Source organism: Phoca vitulina, unplaced genomic scaffold (assembly GCF_004348235.1).
Source record: "Phoca vitulina isolate PV1807 unplaced genomic scaffold, GSC_HSeal_1.0 scaffold50, whole genome shotgun sequence".
NCBI classification, from domain to species: Eukaryota; Metazoa; Chordata; class Mammalia; order Carnivora; family Phocidae; genus Phoca; species Phoca vitulina.
This window is the reverse complement of record NW_022589753.1, coordinates 11,184,622-11,211,525: the sequence shown is the minus strand read 5'-3', so window position 1 is coordinate 11,211,525 and position 26,904 is coordinate 11,184,622. Positions and strand designations below refer to the sequence as shown.

General features: G+C 52.8%; 2 protein-coding genes across 4 annotated transcripts in view; both read left to right on the top strand.

Annotated features, from left to right (window-relative positions):
* The window catches only part of LOC116621635, a 217,564-nt gene that overhangs the window by 17,187 nt on the left and 173,473 nt on the right, over positions 1–26,904 (top strand). The gene's annotated exons all lie outside the window — the stretch shown is intronic.
* Positions 6,312–8,312, top strand: CEBPB (CCAAT enhancer binding protein beta). Its single transcript, XM_032387513.1, has one exon. The coding sequence runs from the start codon at positions 6,650–6,652 to the stop codon at positions 7,688–7,690; it is 1,041 nt and encodes a 346-aa protein (XP_032243404.1). The 5' UTR covers positions 6,312–6,649; the 3' UTR covers positions 7,691–8,312.

The window sequence follows — 26,904 nt, the reverse complement described above, 5'->3', positions numbered from 1 at the left end:
TTTTCCATCTTAATTATTTTTAAATGTACAGTTCATTAAGTATATTCATACTGTAGTGCAGCCCTCACCACCATCTGTCTCCAGAAGCTTCTCATCATCCCAGATGGAAACTCTGTCCCCATTAAACAGCTCCCCACCCCTCTCTCCCCGGCCCCTGGCATCCACCACGCTACTTTCTGTCTATGAATTTGACTGCTCTCGGGACCTCATCTAAGTGGAATCATATGGTATTTGTCCTTTTGTGCCTGGTTTATTTCACTTAGCATCACATCCTCAAGGCTCATCCATGTGTGGTATATCTGAATTTCCTTCCCTTTAAAGGCTGAATAATTGTCGTATGTATAGACCATATTTTGTTTATCCATTTATACATCAATGGACACTTGGGTTGCTTCCACCTTTTTGGCTATTGTGAATAATGCTTCTATGAGCATGGGTGTGCATGTATAACGTCAAAACCCTGCTTTCAGTTCTTTTGGGTATACAGCTAGAAGTGGAATTACCAGATCATATGGTAGTTCATATTTTTAATTTTTTGAGGAACTGCCATACTGTTTCCCAACAGTGGCTGCACCAGTTTGCATTCCCACGAACATTTTCTCCGTATCTTCACCAACACTTGTTATATCCTATTTTTCTTGAGAGTAGCCATCCTAGTGGGTGTGGGGTGGTCTCTCATGGTGGTTTGGATTTGTATCTCCCTAATGATCAGGGACATTGAGCATCTTTTCACGTGCTTATTAGCCATTCACATATCTTCTTTGGAGAAATGTCTGTTCAAGTCCTTTCCCCATTTTTAATTGGGTTGTTACTCTGTTGTTGAGTTGTGGGAGTTCTTTACATATTCTGGATATTAACGTATCAGATACATGATTTACAAGTATTTTCTCCCATTCCTTAGGGCTGACTTTCCACTCTATTGATTTTTCCCTTGGCTGCACAGACGTTTTTAATTTTGACATCGTCTGATTTATCTACTTCTTTCTTTTGGGGGCTGGTGCTTCTGGTAGTCATATACCTTATCCCTTTAAATGGCTATGGAGCAGTCCATATGGAGTGTGGCTGTCTTATAACTGGATCTATCAGCAAATCCTGAAAGTTCTACTTTCAAAACAGATTCAGAATCTGACCCCTTCTCTCACCACCTCCACGGCCACCCCGCTGCTGGCGTCTCCCATCAGCTGCTTGCACGGACTGCGGTTACCTCCTCCCTGGGCTCCTTGCTTCCTCTGGCTGCTAGTAGCGTCCACCCTCCTCCACTTGCAGCCAGAGGGATTCTGTTAGAACCCAAATCAGATCCTGTTCCTCTTCTGCTCAGAACTCTCCATGGCTCCCAGCTAACCTGGGGTAAAAGCCAAAGTCTATTCAGTGCCCCACAAAGCCCTGGGGGATATGGCCCCCACTATTTCTTGGTTTCTTTTTTTAAAAAAAGATTTATTTATTTATTTGAGAGATAGAGAGACCACAAGTAGGGGGAGGGGCAGAGGGAGAGGGACAAGCAGACTCCCTGCTGAGCCGGGAGCCCGATGCAGGACTCCGTCCCGGGACCCAAGATCATGACCTGAACCGAAGTCAGACGCTTAACCGACTGAGCCACCCAGGCACCCCTGGCCCTCATTATTTCTGAAATAATTTCCTCCTACTGTCCACCTACTCCACCCACAGCAACTACATGGGCCAGGCATGCTCCTACGTTAGGGCCTTTGCACTTACTGTTCCCCCTCCTCTGACCACTCTAAAGTCAAAAATCCACGCCAGCCCCCCCCCCCCCCCCCCCCGCACTCCTCATTCCTCTCCTCTGCTGTATTTTTCTCCACGGTATTTACCAGGATCTAACACAATGTATACATTACTCATTTATCTTGTTTCTTGTTTGTCTTCTCCAAGGAGAATGTCAACACCGTGAAAACAGGAATCGCTCTGTCTTGTTTGTGAATATGTTTCTAGGGCATGAGCCACCGTAGATGCCAAAAACTATTTGATGAATGACTAAGTGAAAATGAGCACCTTTTGTCTGTAGACATTGGTTCATTGGACATTTTTATTTCTTTCAGTAGCCTGCTCCTGTCCTGTGAATATCTATCATAGCCATAGTGCCTACCTGTGTATCCCAAAGCAAGAGGATGCATTTAAGTCACTCCTGCATTCCCAGAGCTCGCCACATGGTGGCAGCATATGCACAGACAAATTTCACGAGCCAGCCCTGAGCATCTCCCAGGACTCCAAAACCCTGGATCCCAGGATATTTGGCTCAGCAGCCCTCAGGGATCTAATTTCAGCCCCAGTTGGTAGATGGGGAAAGTGAAGCTTTAAAGAGGAGGTGTAGTGGGGAAAATCTTGGAATCAGGGATCTGGCTTTTCAGTCTGGCTCTTTTACTGGTTCACTGTGACCTAGGGGAAGGTCCTAACCCTCTCTGGACCTGTTTCCCATCAGCCTACTTTGTGAGGCTTCCATGACTTACCAGGGTCAGGCCCTCTCGGGGTACTAAGGGGATGCATTCCCATGTGTCACAGTGGGCCAGTGGGAGGGGAACTGCTGGCTCAGAATGCCCAAGACAGAGGGGTATTATTATCCCGTTCTGTAGACCAGGGACTGAGGTGTAGAGGACACACTGGAGTGTCCCAGTAAGGAGGGTACAGAACAGGAACCAAAGCCCACCCCTTGCAGGCCCCCCATTCCAGATCCACTAGAGACCGGCTCCATGGACCATCTCTGATGGTTCCTCTTTCAGCCTTATGTTTCTACCAGCAGGCTGATTTCTACCCCCTGCGAACACCTTTGACCATTCTCCATCAAAGGAGCGACATTGGGACTCCCTCTGGGCAAGTTGCCTCGGTTTTCTCCTCCTGAAAATGGGGCCAGGGAGAAGCTGCAGAGGCTGGGAGAAGGGATTTTTTGAAAGCAGTTTGGGGGCAGAGGAGGGTGTGTATCCGGGTAGGAAAGAGCCTGTTCCTCCACAGCCCCCGCCTGGTTCCTGCCCACACTTACAGCCACAGAGGCCCAGCCCACGGATTCTGGTTTTAAAAGAGAAGCTGAAAACTGGAATTTTGATGTGAAGTCTCCTGATTTTTAAATGTTGGCAATTAATTCATTAGGAAAAAAAACACACACAACAAAGCAAAACGCCAGGGGGTCACACTGAACACATCTGTGGGTTGGATTTGACTTCTGGCTGCCCGTTTGAGACCCTTCCCCACCCCAGGCTCTGACAGACACCTAGGGGGGGACAGTAACCGGTAGAGGGCATTGTGGGTGGTGTCAGGTGGAACCCGGCTTCTGGGCTGTCCCTGGTGCAGGACCACGGGGCCGTGCTGGTGGCCTCTGAGCCCTAGTAGTTGCGGGCCCATCAGACCCTCGTTGGAGGGGAGGCTGAGTGTTCATGGCGCGGCAGCAGGCAGGGACTGTTGAGCAATGAGGCTTGTAAACACAAGGGCTTACGTCACCCAAGCACGCAGCCTCTGCAGGCACCTGGGGTGGCCGCAGATTTCTCCGTCAGGCCAGCGTGGGGAATCTTGAGCAGGGAAGCAAAAGGCTCAGTGTCTGGTGGGTGAAGTCCATCCTGGGGGCCAGCAGAACAAGACCCTGATGGGGTGAGTCTGGTCCTTGGGGGCTGGACACTAGGATCGGGTTGCTCCTCGACTCACTGTGTGACCCCAGGGCACCCTCCTCTGGAACTCAGTTCTTCCATTCAGAAAATGGGGTTCACACCCCCAGACCCGTAATGATTTATTACAAGCCCAAAGGGGGAAGGTGAGCCTGGAAAGACTTTAGTCCTTCCCACCCCTTAAATGTGACCTTGGCCTCAGTTTCCTCATTTGTAAAGTGGAGATAATGGGATCTGTTTCCTATAAGTTATCAAGAGGATTAAATGAGTTAATACATGTGGAGAGCTTAAAATGTGGTTCAGAGAGGGTGGAAGATGTGCTTGAGGACACACAGCAAATCCTCTAATTAGCTTCAGACCCCCCAGGTCTCACTGCAATCTCCCCAGAACCCTGATAGGTGTGTGTGTGTGCGTGCACACCTGCGCGCATGTGGGGGGGCAGGCTACTGAGGCTCAGAGAAGAAAGCCATCTTGCCTGGGGTTACATAGCCCAGCACGTGGGTGACCTCACTTTCTCCGCCTCCTCCATACATTGAGCATCTTCCCTGTGTCAGGCACTGTTCTAGGCACTGGGGCACAGCACTGAACAAAACAAGAATCCCTGCCCTGGTGGGGGTGACATGGGGAGGGGGCAGTGGGGACAGAAAGCCACATGCGTAGGGGAGATACTTTTGATTGTAAAGAGAATACGGGAATGTGAAAGAAGCGACTGAGGGTCTGGGACTTCCAATGGGGAGGTTAAGGAGGGCTTCTTGGAGGTAACCTTTGGGCTGAGCCCTGAGGAGTTGCCTTGAGCAGAGCTAGGGGACCAGTATTCTTGGTCCAGAGGAACAGCAGATGCATTCACTACTTGTAACTTTTGATCATGCCCAGCCGAGGAGGCCCAGTATTTGCGGGCCAGCCCTCATAGAACGGGCAGTCTTTTGGGGAGGGTGGGGGGAGACTGAGGTAGACTGGACAAGTAGGGTAATGGTAGCTGGTGACAGGCTGGTAAGGAAATTCACTCGCAGGTGGGGCCAGGAGGGCCTCTTGGAGGTGGTGTGAGTGTCCCACTTTGCTGAGCTCTGAGCGTCCTACTTTGCAGCCTGGAAGGCCTGGCTGAGTGGCCCTGGGGCCTCAGATCTCTCCCTGGCCCAGTGGCTGCTGGGAAGGCCCAGAAAGCCAGCAGGCCCGGTCAGTGTTTCATCCTGTTCTTCCCTGCTCCCCTCCACCCCCAAGGGCGCTTGGAGATGTCATTTCTCCAGCTCTCTGGGGCGGAGGTCACCCCAGCTCAGCAGATAACACTGAAGGTTGAGCAATGCCTGCCTGCCCGCCAGGGCCAGGGCTGGGGTCAGTGGGCCGGGGGTTATCCCCAGGCAGGCTGGGAGCTCCTGCCTGGGCGGCCTGGGCCGGGAGTGGCAGAGGGGTGGGCCCAAGGATCTGCCCAAATGGCCTGGGAATGGGGCTGGAGAGGGCAAGGGGCCCCTTGAGCCTACACAGCCCACTGTTCCAATCCAGGATGGGCCATGGCCTGTTTTCCCATCTGTGTACCACGAGTAGCAGAAGCATCCTCCTGCCGGGGTGGAGAAGGGAACCCTGGGTCCAGGCCCACCCTCAATACAAAGTGGGGACTTGGTAACAATGGGGGAAGTCCCTTCTCTCTCCTGCATAGCTCTCGGTGGGGTCTGGCTTGACATCCCCACCCCCAGCCTCAGAAATAGGGTTTTGGCCTCAGGTTGGTCAATAGGTCTTAGGGTGCCCTGACAAGAACTCTTCTTTTGAGACTAGTGGGGGACATGAGGCCATGTGACCTTGGGTGTCTTATGCCCGCCCCCCCCCCCCAGGGTTCTTTGTACCCTGTGTAGGGGGTGGCTTCTTTCTGTTGTGCCTCCCAGAGTGGACTTAAAAATGAAGCCTTATGTTTGGGAGTCTGGGGGAGACGGTATTACAGTTAATGATAACTGTAACGGCACCTTCATGGCTGGAGCTTGGGGAAGTAAAGTGACTCGCCCAAGGTCGCATAACGTGGTAGAGTCTAGCACCCCCGCCCCCTTCCACCTCCCTGGGCCCAGGTCAGGGTCGGGTGGGGCCAGAGAAGACCCAGGTGTGGTCTAAGGGGGCGGGCAGGTCCGGTGGGCGGGGCTAGAGGAGGGGCGCAGTCGCCGCCCCAGAGGCCCGGGTGGAGTGCTCCCTTGAACTGACCTCAATCCCGCCCCCCTCCGACCGGGGTCCTTGTATTGGACGTGGCTTTACGAGGGGAGTCTCCACCAGCGTGGAATCCCCTCCTTCCGAGAGCTGGGGATGGGGGCAAGTTTGGGGGCGGGGCCGCGCCCGGGGAAGGGCCGTGGAGACGGGTCACCTCTCCAGGAGCCAGAGCCGGGGATTGGGGTCTCCGGGATCCGGCATGGGGAGCGCCTACTCTGTGGGGCGTCCGGGCTGGGCGCCGCAGATCCTGAAGCCACCGCCTCCTCCAGCAGGGGGCGGGCGGCGGCCGTGTTTTGGGTGGGGGAAGGCGATCGCGTTGCCCCCTCCCCGGATTCCACCCCCTTCCAGTACAGCCTCCAGCCCAGAGAGGGCGGTCCGGGGGCGGGGTCGCGCCTCCCCTTCTCGCTCCCAATCCCGGGGCCGCCGGGTGGGGGTGGGCAGGGGGCGTAAGGCTGCCCCCCCCCCCCCCCCGCCCCCCCCCCCCGGCGCACTCCTGGTCTCGGGTCTGGCCGCCGTGCCCCGCCGACGCCCTCCCGGGGGTCTCGGGCCGCCACACCGCGTCCCGGCGGCGGCGGGAGGGGCCGGGGCGGCTGCCAGCGTGACGCAGCCGTTGCCATGGGCCGCCTTTATAAATAACCGGGCTCAGGAGAAACTTTAGCGAGTCAGAGCCGCGCACGGGACCGGGAAGAGGACCCACGCGAGGGTCCAGCCGTCAGCCCCCGCACTAGTAGCGGCCACCCCGGCGGCAGCGGCAGCAGCAGCAGCGACACAGCGGCGACAGTCCGGAGCCAGGAGGCCGCGCCACCTGCGGGCCGGCCGGAGCGGGCAGCTCCAGGCCCCCTCCCCGGGCACCCGCGTTCATGCAACGCCTGGTGGCCTGGGACCCAGCATGTCTGCCCCTGCCGCCGCCGCCTGCCTTTAAATCCATGGAAGTGGCCAACTTCTACTACGAGGCGGACTGCTTGGCTGCTGCGTACGCCGGCAAGGCGGCCCCCGCGGCGCCCCCCGCGGCCAGACCCGGGCCGCGCCCCCCCGCCGGCGAGCTGGGTAGCATCGGCGACCACGAGCGCGCCATCGACTTCAGCCCGTACCTGGAGCCGCTGGGCGCGCCGCAGGCCCCGGCGCCGGCCACAGCCACGGACACCTTTGAGGCGGCTCCGCCCGCGCCCGCCCCCGCGCCCGCCTCCTCCGGGCAGCACCACGACTTCCTCTCCGACCTCTTCTCCGACGACTACGGGGGCAAGAACTGCAAGAAGGCGTCCGAGTACGGCTACGTGAGCCTGGGGCGCCTGGGGGCCGCTAAGGGCGCGCTGCACCCCGGCTGCTTCGCGCCCCTGCACCCGCCGCCCCCGCCGCCACCGCCGCAGCCCGCCGAGCTCAAGGCGGAGCCGGGCTTCGAGCCCGCGGACTGCAAGCGGAAGGAGGAGGCCGGAGCGCCGGGCGGCGGTGCCGCAGGCATGGCGGCTGGCTTCCCGTACGCGCTGCGCGCCTACCTCGGCTACCAGGCGGTGCCGAGCGGCAGCAGCGGGAGCCTGTCCACGTCCTCGTCATCCAGCCCGCCCGGCACGCCGAGCCCCGCCGACGCCAAGGCGCCCCCGGCCGCCTGCTATGCGGGGGCGGCGCCGGCGCCCTCGCAGGTCAAGAGCAAGGCCAAGAAGACGGTGGACAAGCACAGCGACGAGTACAAGATCCGGCGCGAGCGCAACAACATCGCGGTGCGCAAGAGCCGCGACAAGGCCAAGATGCGCAACCTGGAGACGCAGCACAAGGTCCTGGAGCTCACGGCCGAGAACGAGCGGCTCCAGAAGAAGGTGGAGCAGCTGTCGCGCGAGCTCAGCACCCTGCGGAACTTGTTCAAGCAGCTGCCCGAGCCCCTGCTCGCCTCCTCCGGCCACTGCTAGCGCGGCCCCCGCGCGCGTCCCCCTGCCGGCCGGCCTCCGCGCTGCTGGGCGCGCCGCGGCCGCGGAGACTCCGGGAAGCGCCCGCGCTCTCGCCCCCGCCCCTGGTGGCGCCGGCAAAACTTTGGCACTGGGGCACTTGGCAGCGCGGGGAGCTCGTCGGTAATTTTAATATTTTATTATATATATCTATATCTATATTTTTGTCCAAACCAACCGCACATGCAGATGGGGCGCCCGCCCGTGGTGTTATTTAAAGAAGAAATGTCTATGTGTACAGATGAATGATAAACTCTCTGCGTCCCCCTCTGCCTCCTGTGCAGGCGCCGGCGGGCGGGCCGGTTTCGAAGTTGATGCAATCGGTTTAAACATGGCTGAACGCGTGTGTACACGGGACTGACGCAACCCACGTGTAACTGTCAGCCGGGCCCTGAGTAATCGCTTAAAGATGTTCCTACGGGGTTGTTGCTGTTGCTGTTGTGTTGTTGTTGTTTTTTGGTCTTTTTTTTTTTTTTTTTTGTATTATAAAAAATTATCTATTTCTATGAGAAAAGAGGCGTCTGTATATTTGGAAATCTTTTCCGTTTCAAGCATTAAGAACACTTTTAATAAACTTTTTTTTTTTTTGAGAATGGTTAAAAGCCTTTTGGGGGCAGTAGTTGGCTTTTGATTTTTTTTCTTTATTTTTGGTTTGTATGATTTTATATTGCTTTCCTGGTGGGGGGTTGTTGTGTGTTGGGGGGGTTCTATTATTTTTGGCTTTTTTGGTGGTTGGGTGGGGTGCTAACAGCTGTTTCTTTCTTTTTTTTTTTTTTCCCTCCTCTGCTACTCCCTCCAGGGTCTGTGCTTGGAGATGGGGGTGCCAGGCTTGTAGGGGGCAGGCAGAGGAGTGCTGGGTCAGGCTCTCAGAGTGACTCAGCGCCCCTGGGTGCTGGGGAGGAGTGACTGGGAACCCTGCTTGGGAAGAGGTCTAGGGCGGCCGGCTGGTCCTGAGTGCCAGGCTTGGCTTTAGAGGGGCCTGCAGGTCTGGGACCTTTGTACAGTGTTTGGGGATCAGGCCAGCAGGCCAAGTTATGTAGGAGGAGGGGGTACGGGTCTTGGTCCTGCTGAGCCCAAGTTGGGGCAGATTCTTTTTGGTAAGTGTAGTTGGGCGGGCTGTTTAAAAAATGCTTTGTGTGTGTATATATTTATTTTAAGAGGAGCCTGGGTGTGTGGGCGAGCTTGTGTTTGTGTGTCCCTGGCCTGCCAGAGGGAAGAAGCTGGGCCAGGTGGAGGGAGGTGGGGGAAGGGTTCCTGCATTTCCATTCCCTTTTCTTGGGGGGGGTGGGAGGTTTACCACTTGTCTTCTTAGCCCAAGTGTGGACACCAAGGTCCAGCCTCACCTGCTTGTTCATGATGGCCGGGCCTGGTTTGAACTTGGGACCGCTGTCTCTGATTCCCTGGGACAGAAGGGACCCCTGGTGAGGCTTCTGCCTCCCTGCCTCCTGATACCCTCCCGCGCCCCTGCACTGCACCCCCACGGCCATTCCAGCCCTGGACGGCATTCCTGAGAGCTGAGGATGGACACGGAGGGGTTAGCGTGGACACACGTTCGGCGTCCCACGGTTCCTGGCACACAGGAGGTATTATATAAGCGTTTGCTCTTGTTATTATTTTTTGCTGGGAGGTTCCTGGCATTTGGCAACCAGTCTTCAGTGCAGCGAGAGTGTGGCGGGTACCTGCCAGGGGTCGGGTGTCTAGTAAGTCCTGGACCTAACCCATCTCATGTAAGCCTCCCGACAACCTTTGCACAGGTGGGTACTATTATGAGGCCGGGTTTTAGAGCCGTGGAGCAGTCTTTTGTCACATCCCTAAGGGTTTGGAATTCAGGGGTGGGGTCAAATGGGAGCTTCATAGATTGGTTTGCCAAGGGCCTGGGTCAGCCTGGGGTCTTGGGAGCAGCTGCTGGTGTGGTGGTTTTAGAAGAGGAAAGGCTTCCCCCCCCCCTTTCCCCTCTGGAGGCCTGGATGTGCTTTCTCTGTGGGAGCCCCGGGTATCGGTGACAGAGACAAGCAGCTCCCACCATCATGGAGCTGAGCGTCAAGGCAAACTACCCCCCCCCCCCCCCCCCCCCACCGAACCGTAGCATCTTTTGTTTGTGGCACTGGGGCTGTCTTTCCGGGGGGGTGGGGAGGTCACGATTTAGGAATGAATCTTCCCAATCCCCGCTCTCCTCTTTGTCACTCAGAGTTGGCCGGTGGCTGCCGTTACACCCAGAGGAGGTGAGAGGGAAGCAGCCTAGCCACACAGTGACCCCCAAGCCTCCTTTTCCTGAGCACTGTCTTGTGAGCCAGCGTTGAGTACAGCCCTTTACACACTCACATCCGGATTTAATCTACGGAAGCACTCCAGGGAAGGTGTTGTACCCATTTTATACGAGTAAACTGCGGCCCCCAAAAGTGAGGTTAGTGCTCAAGGAATGGGGTGAAGCCGGTTCCAAAGTTAGGTCTGACCCCCAGGTCTGTGGGGAAAGCTTGGGGTCGAGAGCCTGTTTTGTGATCCTAGCTCCTGCCCTCAATCCTGGGCCCTCCCTGGATGACTCCTTGCCCGGCCCCAAGTTCAGGTACCCCAAATGCCAGAGTTAAGTGACTTGCACACAGTTTCACAATTTGGAAGCAAAAGAAAGGGGATTTGACCCTGAGCCCATCTGAAGAAGGTTGGGAAAAAGTTAACAGGTTGAGGGCTCTGCTGGTGGTGGCCTGGTGTGGGAGCACTGTGGACAGAGCTGTGCCCAAAGGACTCTGGGAGATGGCATAGGTGGGGGAACAGCCACCCCATGGATCACAAGGCTAGGAGGGCTAAAGGCTTGCAGGGAGGAGGGAGGAAGCCATTCACAAGTCAGGAAAGAAGAGTAGGCTGGGGGAAGGAGCACTGGGGTGGGGGGGGGGGGGCAGGAGGCCAGAGAAGAGCCTTGAGGAATAGTAACAACAGTGTGTGTGAGTTCAGTGCTTACGATGGGCAAAGCGCCACTCCAAGGCCTTGGCTCAGATGGACTTGCTGGATCCTTCTGTCTGCCTAAGAAGGCTGGTCACATTAACCACAGACCCATTTAGTGGGGTTGACCACTGAGGCTAGCTGGGAACCCCAACCAGTGTTTGCGAGAGTTGACAAAACACATTCATACCTCCTAATCTTAGGCAGTTGTCCCACGGCCTGGTGATTTCTACCAAGGAGAAAAGTGGGCGTCCAGAGTGAAAGCTGGAAACACTGCTGGGTGCTTGCCAGTTGAATCAGCCCAGCCCCCTCTTGGAGGCTGTGGCTTTGGTTATGGGCATTTTCCTGCCAAGCAGACAGGCTCAGAGAGGGGAAGGGACCTGTCCAAGGTAGCACAACTGGGAATGGTGGGAGTTGGGGTAGGAAAGAGAAGGGAGACTCCCCCGTGGAAACACTTAAAGGTGTCCTCCTCCCCCAGAGTGCCTGGGATTGTTTTGTCCTTGTTTCTGAGACATTTATTTGTCCAGTTACTTTTCCCATTTATTTGGCAAGCATTTGCTGAGCACCTGCCGGGTGCCAGGCCCGATGCTCTGTGCTGGGGACGTGGTGACCAAGACAGAGGGGACAATTTATGGAGAGAGGCAGACACTAAGTGTCCAGTAACTAGAATGAGGTTAATGACAGGTGGGGACAAGGGCTCCGAAGGAAGGGAAGTGGGGCAGGGAGGGGCTGGGAGGTCCAGGAAGGCCTCCTAGGAGGTGGCATTCAAGCAGACACCTGAGCCAGGTGAGGTGTGAGGGAGACAGGCCTTGGTTTATTGGGCATGCGCACGCTGTGCTGGGTGTTACCGTGTTTTATGTGGCTTTTATTCTTACAGTAACCCAATGACTTGAGTGCTGTTTATCATTCCACTTCCTCAGTTGGGGAAACTGAGGCACAGAGAGAAGAAGTCACTGGCCCAACAGCTGATGAGTGACTTGTGTGAGAGTTGAATTCATGTCTTACCTTTGAACCTGAGAAGCCTTCTCCTCCTGTCTCTGCCCAGGTCCCAAATTTCTCATTTGCTCTGTTTTCCTGCCCTCCTCTCCCTGCTCCTTTCCTGGCCTGGCTGACCTGTTGGGTGACCCCTGAGGGAGTCCCAGCAGCTCCAGCTGTCCATTTGGCTTCCCCTCCTTGGGGGTTTTCAGCCTTGTATTGGCTGTGGCCATGTGCAGGGGAGTGAGGGAGGCTGGGGACTGCTGGGGAGACTAGAGCTTCTGGGGCCCCCACCTGTCAGAGTTCGAGCCCCTCCTGGGTGTCCTCTGAGACCAAGAGTTAGTTAGGAGTCCTGTTGTACATAGTGGGGACCTGAGGCTCTGAGAGGGGACATTACTTGCCCAGAAAACAGAATAGATATTAGAATCAATGCCTGTGTGAGCCCCAGGCTTAGCTATCTTGTCTGCTTATCACTGCACTCTGGGGGGACAGATGGGCAAACCTCGATTTTACAGCCTTTGAGGGGTAAGATGCTCGGGCCAAAAAAAAAAAAAAAAAGCTCTGTGCTTTGTCCCTTACTTGGTGGATGACTTTGGGCAAGATGCTTGACTTCTTTGGGCCTGGGTGTATATTCACGTATTTAGTCAGGATCAAGCAAGCACCTACTGTGGGCCCGGGATGGGCTCTGGGCTCCTGGAGTTGAAATTCTGGCATGGGAGAAAGAGGAAAATGAAGGGGGTTGCTTAGAGAGCATTCCAGGCAGAAGGAGCAGCAAATGTAAAGGCCCTGAGACAGGACAGAGCTCAGTGTGTTAGGGAAAGAGCGAGGAGCTGGCGTGGCTAAGGTCGAGGCTGCCAGGGATGACATGGAGAGAGGAGAACAGAGGGATGGCAAGGTCCTTCATGCAGAGCTGTGGAGGCCAGTGTGAGGCTGACGGAGGTTGTTTTGAGGAGGAATGAGTGGGTGTCCCTGGCAGGGCCTGGCACCTGGAAAGCCCTTGACAAGTTTGTTGATGGGACAGAACAGACCCCTCGGCCTCAGGAGGAGGCAAAGTGCAGTGGGTGAAGGGCACAGGGAGGCTGCCTGCCTGGGCCCAGGAGATCTCGTGGGTGAGCAGCCTCTGACCCAGGGCCTGGAGCCACAGTGAGCTGTTCACCAGGCAGGAATGAGGGGAAGGGCATGCCAGGAGGGGGTACCAGAGGAGCAAAGGCGGGGAGCCAAGGGGAGGAGAGTTCCTTGGGAAGCTGTGACTGCAGAGGAGAGGGCACCAGGGGGGAGGAAGGCCAGGCTGGCGAGGGAAGTAGGGCCCAGCCTCCCTGAGGCCTCGGGGGTGGGTGTGTTGGGGAGTAGGCAGGAGGCTGGACCCCAGGAGAGGTGTTTTCTTTTTATCTGATTTCCCAAGCAATGCACGATCCTGGTGGGAGGGTTGGAGAACGTAGAGCATCAATGAAAGAAGGAGACGGGAAACACCCACAGTTCCGCTACCCGGAAATAAACCCCATTAACGCTTGCCATGTGGCCTTGGACAAGTCACTTTACCTCTCTGTGCCTCAGTTTCTGTGTTCATAAAATGGAATGATAGTACCTGTCTCATAAGGTTGTTGGGAGGATTACATGCGTGAATCCATGCAACATATCTAGAGCAGGGCCAGCACCAGCGAGTGTTAGCTGCCATCATTATTATTAACAATCTCATTACCGTTTTGGGTAAGAGCTCCAGTGCTGCAATTTGGCTGCCTGCATTCTAGTTCTGAACCCCCCATTTCCTGGCCGTGTCATTTGGGGCAAGTGACTGCATCTTGGTGTCCCTCAGTTCCCAGCTCTGTGCTAAGAAGATAATAAAGTTCCTCATGGTGTTTTGTGCAGATTTGACAGGTAAATTCAGGCAGGGCAGTGGTAGAGTTGTGTATGCAGTTCTTTCTGTGCAGAATTTTCACTTCATGTGTATTTTTTTCTTCATTGTAGCTAACATTTTCTATTTGATAGTCGCTTCCTTCCTTCTTCCTTAGCAATGGGACCCTCTATTGTGGGGGGCAAGTGATAAGAGACTGCATTTCCCAGATTCTCTTGCAGCTAGGGATGACTAATGAATATAAAGAGAAGTTGTAGGTGAGGTTTCCAGGAAAGCTCTTTAGGGGGTGCTGATTCAGCTATGAGGTACGTTTCCTTTTGCCTCCTACCTCTGCACCCTCTCCACCCGCGGCCCCCAACTTCTTCCTACTTTCTGCCTGGAACTCAGATAGGATGGCTGGAGCTTCAGGGGCCATCTTGAACCATGTGGCAAACACTGAAGCATGGAAGCCACCTGCTGAGGGTGGTGAAACCGGAAGATAAAAGGCACTTGGGTTCTTGATGGTAGTGCAACAGCGACACCAGTCTTTGCCTGCCTTGCTCTGGATTTATTTATATGATATGATAAGTAGAAATAAAAAAATCTTACAGAGGTCTCTGTCCTTTTGGCTCCTTGCTACTGGCAGCTGAAGCTACTTCTAACTGATACGTTTGCCCAAGTGGAATCAACCTATATGGCATGGACAGAATCTCCTCTGCTGACCCCAGCAAGGACAAATCATGGCCCCGCACCCTCCGTATGCAAACCACCGAGGAAGTCCTCGGTTTGGAAATGGAGAGGGTCAGTCCCCGCTGCAGAGCTCACAGAGCATGTGGCAGCTGTGCTGGGAGCCGACACCCCACACCACCCTGAATAACCCCTCCGCCTCATGCTGCCACCACCACCTGCTCCCATGAGCCCTCAGCCTGCCAGGCCTGGGAGGCATCTTTGCTAGGCTGTCTCTATGGAGTGAGTCTGTAGGCCAGGGAGCCAGGCTGGGGGGAGCTTTTATTTTTATAGCTGTCACCAGATCCCTGCCTCACAGGCCCTAGCCCTGGAGCCCTGGTGAGGACGGAGGAGGTCAGGGAGGAGGAAAGCTCCTCAGGGAAACTGGTGGGTGGGGATCAGTAGGCCCTGGAAGAGAGAACCCTGGGGCAGGAGTTGGGACTGCCTGGACTGTCTGACTCAAGCCAGGCCTCAGTCCTCATGCTAAATGGGGCTGGTCATCGAGCACGCCTTGCTGATGCTCCTGGGGGCTGGCGAGGGACATACAGATAATGGGGACCCTTTCCTTCCTTTAGTCTTGAAACTCAGGTGCAGAGCATTAGCTTAATCCCGCCTTTCAGTTCTGAAGATGCGATTGCTACCAGTCCTTGCAAAGCCTGCATTGCATTTTTGTTTTATTTCCCCTCTGCATCTCAGCTCCCCACATCCACTTCTTGTAGCCCCCACCCCACCCTGGTTGATATCTGTCCTTATATACGTGCATCTTATTGTTTTATGTCTCTTCACTGAAATATGCACACACAGGAAAGTGCACACAATATAGGCAGATGGCTTGGTGGGTTTTCCCTGCATAGACCCATGGGTGGAACCAGCACCCAGATCAAGAAATAGACCATTCCACCAGAATGGTGGTCCCCAGAAACCCCTTGTGCCCCTTCTAGTTACAGACACTCCCATCACCACCTAAGTGGAGAAAGGAGGAATCATTATCTTGATTTCTAACAGCAAACATTAGTTTTGCCTGTTTCTTTTTTATAGATGGAGAGAGAGAGGGGCAGAGAGAGAATCCTAAGCAGGCTCCACACCCAGCACAGAGCTAGACACGGGGCTTGATCCCACAACCATGAGATCATGACCTGAGCCGAAATCAAAAGTCGGACACTTAACTGACTGAGCCACCCAGGCGTCCCTAGTGTTGCCTGTTTCTACACTTTATATAGATGGAATCACAGGATATGCATTCATTTCTGTCTGATTTCTTTTACTCAGTATTGTAACTGTAACATTCATCCAAATTGCATGTATCAAGATTTGTTCCTTTTTGTCGCGTCTGATTTCTTTTACTCAGTATTGTAACTGTAACATTCATCCAAATTGCATGTATCAAGATTTGTTCCTTTTTGTCGCTGACTAGAATCCTACTGCATGGATGTACCACAATATGTTTATCCATTTTATTACTGAGAGACACTTAGGTTGTTTCTAGCTTTTGACTCTTTAGAATTGGGCTGTGATGAACATTCTAGAAGACATGTCTTTTGGTGAACATAGGTGCACATTTCAGTTGAGCATATACCTAGGAATGCTTGCTGAGTCATAGGAAATGCTGTGAGGATGTATTTTAATTCCTGTTAGTGGTATTTTTTTTTTTTTAAAGATTTTATTTATTTATTCATGAGAGACAGAGAGAGAGAGAGAGGCAGAGGGAGAAGCAGGCTTCCAAGGAGCAGGGAGCCCGATGCGGGACTCGATCCCAGGACCCCGAGATCATGACCTGAGCCGAAGGCAGACGCTTAACCATCTGAGCCACCCAGGCGCCCATTGTGGTATTTAACCCTAGATTTTATTCTGTTTCTTACTTTTTTTTTATTTAAAATTTTTTTCTTAGTCAGTTTGGGCCACTGTAACACAGTGCATAAGCTGGGTGGCTTATAACCAACAATTTTATCTCTCACAGTTCTGAATGCTAAGTCCAAGATCAATTGGTAGCAGATTTGGTGTCTGGTGAGGACCTGCTTTCTGATTCATAGATGCTGTGCCCTCACATGGTGAAGGGGTGAGGGAGCTCTCTGGGGTCCCTTTTATAAGGGCACAAATCTATTCATGAACTAACCCTCACATTAGGTTATTTCAACATATGAATTTGGAGGACACAAACATTCAGTCTCTAGCATTTTTGTTTTGAAAAAGATGTCACATGTATAGAAATGTTACAAAAACAGTGCAAAGAATACCCCCCCCCCCCCCCCCGAATTATTTAAGAATAGTGGTGCCTGGGTGGCTCAGTAGGTTAAGCATCCAACTCTCGATTTTGACTCAGGTCATGATCTCAGTGTTATGAGATCATGCCCCGCTTTGGGCTCTGTGCTCAGTGGGGAGTCTGCTTGGGATTCTCTGTCTCCCTCTGCCTCTGCCCCTCTCCCCATCTCTCCCTCTCTAAAATAAATAAAATAATATAATTAAAAAAATAAATTGCTGACCTGTTGCCTTATCACTCCCTAATACTTTGATATATATTTCCTACAAACAGGGCCATTTTCTATATAACCACAATATAACCATCAAAATCAGGAAATTAACATGGCACATTACTGCCATCTCCTTGGACCCATTCAGCTTTCACCAGCTGCCCTAACCATGTTCGGTAAAAGGGCCCAGTTTAGAATCACACGTTACATTTAGTTGCCCTGTCTCTTTAGTCTCCTTTGATCTAGAACAGCTCCTCAGTCTTTCCTTGACGTTTGTGACCTTGACATTTTTGATAAAGACAGGCCAGCTATTTTGTGGCATGTCCCTCAATTTGGGTCTGTTGTTTCCTCGTGGTTAGGCTCAGGTTATGCATCCTTGGCAGGTAAATCACAGACTTGATGCTGTGTTATTCTCTTTGTCCCATCATCAGTGATGTTCACCCCCCCCCCCCAGTTTTATTGAAATATAATTGACATATAACATCATATAAATTTAAGGAGTACAACATCATGACTTGATAGATGTATATATTGTGAAATGATCACCGCAGTAAGTTTAGTAAACATCCATCACCTCACGTGGTTATGGTTTTTCCCCTTGTGATGACAATGATGGTGTTCACTTTGATTACTTGATTGAAGAGAGATCTGCCAGACTTCACATCTGTAAAGTTACTCCCACCCTCTGCAATAATAAGTGTTTGAGGGTAGGTTGGGAGCCGCTTCTAGCTGGCTTCTGTGCCCTTCTGACATGTCCCCCTCATTCTCTGAGTACTTCCTTACTTTCTGGCACGAGGTGCTGCAGGTGCTCCGCCTCATCCGGTGCCTTCCCTGCCCAGCCCTGGAATCAGCATTTCTCCAAGGAGCCCTGGCTCCTTCCAGTGGGGAATGGTCTCAGCACAGAGTGTGCTCATCACTGGCGGAGTGTCACTGCTCCCAGACCCTCTCTAAGACTGTGTGTCTGGAGGTACATGGACATAAACTTCTATCTGTATCATTTCTGTATCTGGTTATCTGTCTTCTATCTTCTTTGTATCAACTATGTAGAAAACTATGAGTTGACGCGGATAAATCTGCTTCTAATCCAGCACCATGGAGTTTATTCTAATCTTCTCTCTTTCCATGTTTGGAACTATCTTTCCCAGCAGTGAGAAGAATATTAGCTTTCATTATTCTTAATTTTTATTTATTTATTTTAGAGGGAAAGCGAGTGAGAGAGAGAGAGAGAGAGAGTGAGCACGAGCATATGCGGGGTGGGGGAAGGGGCAGAGGGAGAAGCAGACTCCCCGCTGAGCAGGGAGCCCGCTGCTGGACTCGATCCCAGGACCCTGAGATCATGACCTGAGCCGAAGGCAGACGCTTAACCAACTGAGCCACCCAGATGCCCCAGCTTTCATTATTCTTAATGTATGTACTTATCTCATCAATCCCCTTATGTAACCAATTTCCTGTTTCTGCACCTCACTCCCTGCCCCGCCCACTCCCTCCCACCCCAGTGGGATGCCCTCCTCACTCTGCTCTGGCCCCCAAACTGTGCCACGTTTCTTGCGTATGATCTCAGTTCAACTACCCCATGGAATTTACACATTTTAATTTTAATTTTTTATTTAATTTGAATATATAATACCTACTCATTGTCTGAAATTAAGAGGTATGAAAGGGTTTACAGTGAAAAGTCAGTCTTCCTCCCCCCTGGCCCTCCCATTCCCTTCCCTTCCCAAGGGCTTTTCTTGTTGCAGGTGGTCCGTGCTAGCATGTAGGTGCAGGCCCACACATGATAGTCACACATCACACATTGTAGCACTGTCCATACTGGTCTCTACTTTGCTTTTTTCATTCAACAATGTATCTTGGAGGTTGCTCATACTGGTACTGTTGAGCTGTCTCATTCTTTTTTGTTATTGTATTTTTAATTTTTTGCCTCACTTTTCAAAGATTTATTTATTTGAGAGAGAGAGAGAGAGCAAGCAGGGGGGGATGGGGCACAGGAAGAGGGAGAGAGAAACTCAAGCAGACTCCTCACTGAGCGCAGAGCCTGACATGGGGCTCCATGACCTGAGCCAAAACCAAGAGTCAGACACTTAACTACTTGGTGTAAAGGAAGCCCTTGATAACAAAAGGGTCCCCTTACATTAGGGTCCCCAGGCTTTTGTGGTGTAAATTTCTACCTCAGGCTTAGGTTTAGGGACACAGTCCTGCAAAGTGAGAGGGAAGGGGCTGGCCCGGAGAGGACCAGGCGGTCTGGGGGCTTGGGCTGGGGTTCTTAGGTCCCAAGAAGAGTTGTGAGCAGGCTTTTGATTCAGTAATATTTGAAGGAAAAATGCTAATGTAGATGGGAACTGGTATTTGGTCCTTCATTACTCATTCATTCATTCATTCATTCATGTTCATCTTCACAGCTTGTGACTTTAGGCAAGTAACTTCACTTTTCTGTGCTCGTGTTCCCTCTTCTGCAACACGGGGACGGTGACAACAGAACCTGTCTCCCAGGGTGTGGTGAGATTAAATGATGATGCATGCACAGTGCTCGAATACTGCCTGGCACATAGTACATGCATAATAATATCAATTATCCTCACAGTTCATTTTTTTGTTCAACAAATCATTTATTGAGAATCTGCTACATCCCAGGCTTTGTTGTCTCTACCTGGAATTGGAAGCATGTGGAACCTCAGATTCTGTAAAACCAGAGCCCAGAAAAGATGATGAGACCTCAGCGTGTAACCACCCTCACCCAGCAATCTGGCTGCAGGGGATGGTTTAAGATCCCCCACTCCCTGCATTTTCAGGCCAGGGATCCTGACACCCCTGTAAGCCCTGTCGCTCAGCCCCCCAGAGGTTGGGACAGCCTCAGACCTTCTCCAGCAGTGCTGATGGGAACCCTTGTGGACTCAGAACAAAAACAGACTTGTACTTTTTACAAGAAGGACTCTCCTTCTTAAGGTGCTGCTGAAGGTCCAAGCAGCCTTTTCTTTGCTGCCAGTTGGGCTCTGGGAGAAAGCTGCTTGGGGCGCCTGGGTGGCTCCGTCGGTGAAGCATCTGCCTTTGGCGCAGGTCATGATCCCAGGGTCCTGGGATCGAGCCCCGCATCGGGCTCCTTGCTCAGCAGGGAGCCTGCTTCTCCACCTGTCTCTGCCTCCTCACCCCTGCTCATGCTCTCTCTCTCTCTCTCTCTCTTGCTCTCTCTCTGATAAATAAATAAATAAAATCTACGAAAGTTGCCCAGGGGCTCACCACTGCCTGCTATCATTAGTTTAGTGTGAACCAGGGCTTCTCAATCTCGACACCACTGGCATTTAGGACAGGATCATTCTTTGTTTTTTTTAGGATGTCTTTATATGGGGGTTGGCAGAGGAGGAAGGAGAGAGAGTCTCAAGGAGACTCTGTACTCAGCGGGGCTCAATCTCATGACCCCAGGATTATGACCTGAGCTGAAACCAAGAGTCGGATGCCTGACTGACTGTACCCGCCAGACGCCCCAGGACAGGATCAGTCTTTGTCTCGGGACACTGTTGTGCATTGCAGGTTCCCTGCCTTTACGCACCCGAAGTCAGTATCACCCCCCCAGCCCCTAGATGTGACAACCAAATACGTCTCCAGACATTGTCAAGTGTCCCCTGGGGATGCAAAGTCACCCTCAGTTGAAAATCCCTGCTGTGGAGGATCCAACAGCTGGGCAGAGCTGAGGGGCTTGCCCTGTGACATTGGGGAAGCCCTCTGCACTCTCAGGGCCTCAGGTCCCCATCACTTAGGGGATCACGCTGAGCTAGCATCAGGGGGCCTCCAGCCTGGTCTGCCTAGAGTTCTAGCTCCTATGCATTCCTGTCTCTCTTTGCGTCCTGGTTGCAAGTTCTAGGAGGCGGGGTGGGGATTGAGGCCTGGGGGACAGGTCTGGATGGGGCCAGCCCCCTATTTGTTCTTTACCCCATGCCTGGCCCTCCCTCCAAACGCAGGAGAGATAGTAAGTGCAAATCCAGGCTGTGTGTCACTGAATCCTTGTAACAGCTCGGTGAGGTGGGAGCTTTTATTTTCCCCATTTTCCAGCAGCGGGACAAATCACAACTGTGTGCCACCTGACTCGGCACACTAGAATACAGTATCACTTCTATGAGGTCCATGCAAAGATGCATGACCTGAAGCTAGCGATGTGGAAGCATCAGGTAAATCCAGAGTGAAGGGCAAACTACAAAGAGGCTGGCCTGTCATCCTCAAAAGTGCCAAGGACAAGAAAGTCCACGAAAGACCGAGGAGCTGTTAAAAGAGCCTAATACAACCAAAGGAAGTGAGGTGTGGTCCTGGACCGGAAAGAAATTGTAAAGACCTTTCTGGGGACAATCATGGAATGTTGAACGTGGCATGTGGGTTTGATGGTGGTGTCGTATCGATGATAAGTGTCGTGAGTTTGTGTACTGTGTGTGTGTGTGTAGTGGGGGAGGGGGGGTTGGGAGATCCATGCCGGAGGGTTCAGGGATCAAAGGACATCACGTCTACAACTGACTCTCCATCATTCAGGACAAGAGAGAAACATAAATAGAGGGAGAAATGATGAAGTGGGACAGAATGTAAATAATCTGGGCAAAGGATATCCCGGGGATCCTTATAACTCCTGTAATTTCTCTGTAAATTCAGAAGTTGTGCGACAGTCGAAAAGCGAATCAAAACATCTGACCTCCAATAAACCCGAGAGAAACGAAAATATATGTCCACAAAAAAGACCTGCAAGCATATTCACAGCAGTTTTATTTACAATAGCCCCAAGCTGGAAATAGCCCAAATGTCTTTCAGCACGTGAGAAGATCAACAAATTGTAGGACATCTATAAATGGAATACTACTCAGCGGGGCTGTGGAGCGAGCTATGGATTCCCGCACACGAAGGGCGAATCGAGAGCATTACGCCGAGGGACAGAAGCCAGAGACAAAAGACCACGTACGGTGTGATTGCTCTGATAGGAAGTTCCAGGCCAGCTCAGATGAATCTAGAAGTCACAACAGTGGTTCCTTCTGTGGGTGGAGGAGTTCCACTGCTCGGGAGGGGGCATGCGGAAGCCTTTGGGCTGCTGCAAAGGTTCTATCTTGTCCTGGGTGGTGGTGATACGGATTTATACACATGTAAGTAAATATTCATTGAGATAAAAACTGACCAAGACAGATTCCTTTTCTGTACTTGACATATGTTAAACTCAAAATCAGAGTAAAAAAAGAAGAAAAAAATTGAAGATGCACATCAAACACAGGGGAATGAGGTGGACAGGGAGGGGAAATGGGGTTGAAAGGAATAAATAAAACCAGGGAGGGGGCTTGCATGGCAACGAGGACAGCATGTTAGGAATTGAGGAGCTGGAGGGGCGCCTGGGTGGCTCAGTGTGTTAAGCATTTGCTTTCATCTCAGGTCATGATCCCCTGGGTCCTGGGATGGAGCCCCGAGTTTGGCTCCCTGCTCAACGGGGAGTCTGCTTCTCCCTCTCCCTCTGCCCCCCACCCCCGACTCTCTCAAATAAATAAGTAAAATCTTAAAAAAAAAAAAAAGGAATTGAGGAATTGGATAACTCGGCCGTTCATACCTGAGGTTCTAAAGGAAACACCACAAAGGACAAAAGGGCTCAGAGAGGGGGATTACCCTGCCTGAGGTCACACAGCTGGTGGGTCGCAGAGGCAGGATGTGAACTTGGGGCTGGGTGACCCTGGGGAGTGCTCCTTACCCAGTGCTCTGGCCTGGACTCACTGGGCTGGACAGCCCTGTTTGGCTCCCAGAGGCTTCCCCGGGGCCTGGTGGGGATGGCGAAACCACCACCTGACGAAGGCCCTTCCAGCCCAGAGCTCAAGATTCCAAGTGGGGCGAGCAGGCAGTGGGACAGAGGACAGCCTGGGCAGCAGATCGCATCCCCAGAGCCTTGCTCCCCGGTTCGGGGCCGCCTTGCCAACCTTGCCCGCCTCCTGTTGTTCTTTGCCTTCCTTCCTGGGCCAGTGTGTGGGCTCTGGGGCTCCACACCCTTGGGTGTGAATCTCGGCTCTTCCTCCTTCTGCCTATGTGACCTGGGGTGAGTGGCTCCCCATTGTGTGCCTCAGTTTCCACTTCTAGAGCCTGCCCACAAGAGCATGTGCCTAATAGCATTGGTGGACAATGTGCTCAAAACTTGACATGATGCCTTCACGTCCTAAATACTCAAAAAGGGCACCTGCTCTTGCTTATTATTGCTACGTGTGGGAAGGGGAGAGCCTCTGTTGCCCTCAGGCCTCGCAAACACCTACATGTTAAGACAGCTAGCATGGGATGGAAACTTCTGGAGAAAGGAGCTTTCAGACTTCCTGGAGGTTACTTAGAAAACACTCTTAATTTCCATTCTGGGTTTTGAAAAAGTTCTTGGTGAGCTAAGGCAGGGCTGGGGCGGGTTTCCTGGATGGTCACACACACGGCGCTCATGCTCAGAAGGGGCCTGCACGTGGTTTAATGCTCTGCTGCTGAGCCTAGAAATTCTTCACGATTTCAGGACGAGGGTCTTGGCATTTCATGTGGCTGGTCCTGGGCAGGACTGTGGCATCTGGCGAGGTCACTCAGTACTTTCACCTTGGTTGTGTTTGGATGTTCAGGAACATTCTTTAACCTTGCGGGCCTCAGTTCTTCCATCTGGGAAGTGGGAAGAAGTGCTTTGTGCCAGGCCATAGGGAGATGAGAAGAACCCAGATCTCCTGGTACCCCGCTATCATTGGTAGCTGAGCAAAGCTGAAACTTGGGGAAATAGGGACTTGGCAGGCCTTAGCGTGTGTCCCTGGAGCACACAGTAGGTGCTTAGTAGGTACAAGCTGCCCTTTGATCCCCAGGCTGGCCTGTCTTTTTGCCTTTTGCACGATTAAATTTTGATTTAAAACAATGCTAGTGGGGCCCCTGGGTGGCTCAGTCGGTTAAGCATCTGCCTTCAGCTCAGGTCATGATCCCAGGGTCCTGGGATCTCCCTGCTCAGTGGAGAGCCTGCTTCTCCCTCTCCCTCTGCGTGTGCCTGCCCCCCCCCCACTCGTGCTCTCTCTCTATCTCAAATAAATAAATAAATAAAATATTAAAAAAAAAACAATGCTAGTAATACACACACCCATTTTTTTTTTTTTTTTAAAGATTTTATTTATTTATTTGATAGAGACACAGCGAGAGAGGGAACACAATCAGGGGGAGTGGGAGAGAGAGAAGCAGGCTTCCCGCTGAGCGGGGAGCCCGATGTGGGGCTCGATCCCAGGACCCTGGGACCATGACCTGAGCCGAAGGCAGACGCTTAACGACTGAGCCACCCAGGCGCCCCCACACATCCATTTTCTTAAAACATGAAAACATTTCCAATCAGGCTGGAGTGTCTTGGACGACCCACCCTGGGGCCAGCCCCTTTTTCATGGTTTTACGATTTGAGGGTGCAAACTTGCAGTAGTCATCTATGCCTTAATGCTGTCCTTCCTTTTTTTTCTATTATACTTTTTATTTTTTTATTATTTTATGATTATTATTTTTAAAAGATTACATTTTAATTTTTAAGTAATCTCTAGGCCTGACATGGGGCTCGAACTCACAACCCTGAGATCAGGTGCCCCTCTGTTATACTTTTTAAAGTGTAAACTTTCCACGGAAGCATAACCTGGGTCCAGAGGAGCTGCTGTATTTTCAGCCACCCAGCCCACCCCGTGCCCCCTCATGGAGCACGTCTTCTTGTGGCCTTTCACTGCTGCCTGTTTTCCAGTCCATCTCTGGCTCCTCGTTTCTGAGTCTCTGCACATCAGTCACGTCTGCAAGCGGGCGTCCATGATACCCCAGGATGGCCACACGCTTGGTGCCCAGGAAGGAAATGGTTGGTAAAAGAACTGATGGAAACAAGAGGAAAAAATGGCAAATGACGACAACAGCGCCCAGGTCTGCATAATCGAGGGGTCTGTCAAGGTGGGTTTGGGTCGATGGGAGTTTCTTGTGAAACTTGTAAAAGCACAGACTGTTTGGTATCAGCAGGGACTAAGCCCTGCGTTTTCCAGAAGAGAATAGTGACACTGTGGATGTCCCAGGGCCCTCGGGAGGGGCCGGTGGGATGGCACTGGGGGAGCGCCTGCTGAGAGAAGGTGACACTGAAGCAAAGACGTGAAAGAGGAAAGGGAGAGGGCCATGGGGGTATCTGGGGAAAGAGGGACTGGCAAGTGTGAGACCCTGAGGTGGGACCACGCTTCTCTGTTCAGGGAGCAGCAGGGAGGCCGGAGGGGGCTGGAGGGTGGTGTGTGGATGTGGGTAGTGGGCAGGGCGTTCTGAGCACAGGAGGGATATGATTTGACTGCCTCTGAGGGTTAGCAGGTGGTGACGGCCAGGGAGAGGAGGGAGCACAGGGACAGAACTGGTGGAAAGTGCTGAGCCCGGGGTCTGGTGCACAGTAGATACTCAATAAACATCGTGTTACAGGAGAGAGTACGCCGAGGCTGTGGATGGAGTGACCCGCTAAGCTTTAATGGGTGATGTCTGAGGGGTCCTGTCTACCACCCCGCCTCCCACCGTGGAGGGCTTGGTGCCCCTGGATGAGCTGGGGGCGGGGAAGGAGGCCCCCCCCCCCCCCCCCCCCCGCCGCCGCAGTGGGACAGGATCAGCAGGTGAGTGGGAGGAGGAGGCCGGGCCAGGGCTGGCAGGGAGCCAGGGAGACAGTGTTCAGACTGGGAGGACAGGCTGGGGCTGGTCGTCCTGGGGAGAGAGGCAGGAAGCAGGACCTGGCCCTGAGTGGAGCTTCCTTGCTTCCCAGCCCGTCTCCAGTGTGGACTTCCCGGAAATCCAATTCCTGCCTTGGTGGTTTCTGCTCCGGGGCTTCTATCCTGGCCCCTCTGATCCTCTCACTGCCTCCCTATCCCCCCACAGCTGGGGCTCGAGTCGGACATCCTCACCATGTCCAGTGTGCCCCTGCTCACACCTACACCCCAGCCACTTCTTGCTTCCCACCTGTACCTTTTCTCGGTCTCCCCCATCCCTCCAACTTGCCAGTGCACCTTCGACTCTTTCCTTTCCCTTCTTACCGGGTTCATGCCTACCCATTACTTAATTCTCAGAGGAGAGGGTTCCTCAGGGAGGCCTTCCCTGATCTCCCACCTCTCTCCTCCATTCCTTTGCGCAGCCAGGACCCCCGTTTGGAGTCTATATGTGTGTGATTATCTGTCTATGGTCAGTCTCTCCCAGGGGCGCCGAGCTCCTGGGACAGGAAGAGGTCTGTCGTGTTGCTGCTGTGTTCCTAGCACTTGGAACAGCACCTGGCACATAGTAGGATGGAGGATGGAGGATGGGTGGTTGGTGAAACAGAGAGAGATGGATGGACAAATGGGTGGATGGACTTGGACTAGTAGGCGTGGGCTGGGTGATGGCGTGAGCAGGGAACAGGTGGAGGAGGGACGAGTGGGTGGGTGCATGGGTAAGCAATGGCTAGGTGACAGGAGACTGGACTAAAGTGGGTGGAATGCAACAGAAAACTCCTGGCCTAAGAGTCAAGAGACCTGGGTTCAAGTTCAGCCTTGCTGCCTATTAACATCAAGGCCTGCGGAGTTGTGGGTGTGTCCTGTTGCCCCTCTTTGCATCTGTTTCCCTGTCTTTTGGTTTTTCTGCTTTGTTGTGGCTTTTATTTTATTTTATTTATTTTTTATTTTTTTAAAGATTTTATTTATTTATTTGACAGAGAGAGACACAGCGAGAGAGGGAACACAAGCAGGGGGAGTGGGAGAGGGAGAAGCAGGCCTCCCGCTGAGCAGGGAGCCCGATGTGGGGCTTGATCCCAGGATCCCGGGATCAGGACCTGAGCCGAAGGCAGACAGACGCTTAACGACTGAGCCACCCAGGCGCCCCTGTTGTGGCTTTTATTTCACTGCATAGAACCCTTTCCTACCCGTCCCCCGAAGTTTTTCTGGAGCCACACCACATGAACAGAACACAAGGGAGCAGCTGAGAGGGGGGCAGGGCAATGAGCCAGGAACAGAGCATGAAAACCCAGCTGGACAGTCCACAGTCCCTGGCTATGTGAGTCCCTCTGCTCCAGGGGTGGTTGCTAAAAGTGCAGATTCCAGGGTCCCTGCACCTAAGCTTCCACTTAAGGTGCTTTGGAGCAGACCCAGAAATCTGCAGTTTTAACAAGCCCCTCTCCAGGATTTTGAGCTCATTTCTAGGTAAGCCTCACTGCCACCTTCCAGGATGACTAGATCCTGCAGGTCAGCAGCAGCCCGGTGTACACATGTGCGTGCCTGTGTGTGTGCTGT

What these genes read in the sequence shown, in the direction of transcription:
- CEBPB (XM_032387513.1), top strand. Translation starts at nt 6,650, where the DNA reads ATGCAACGCCTGGTGGCCTGGGACCCAGCATGTCTGCCCCTGCCGCCG.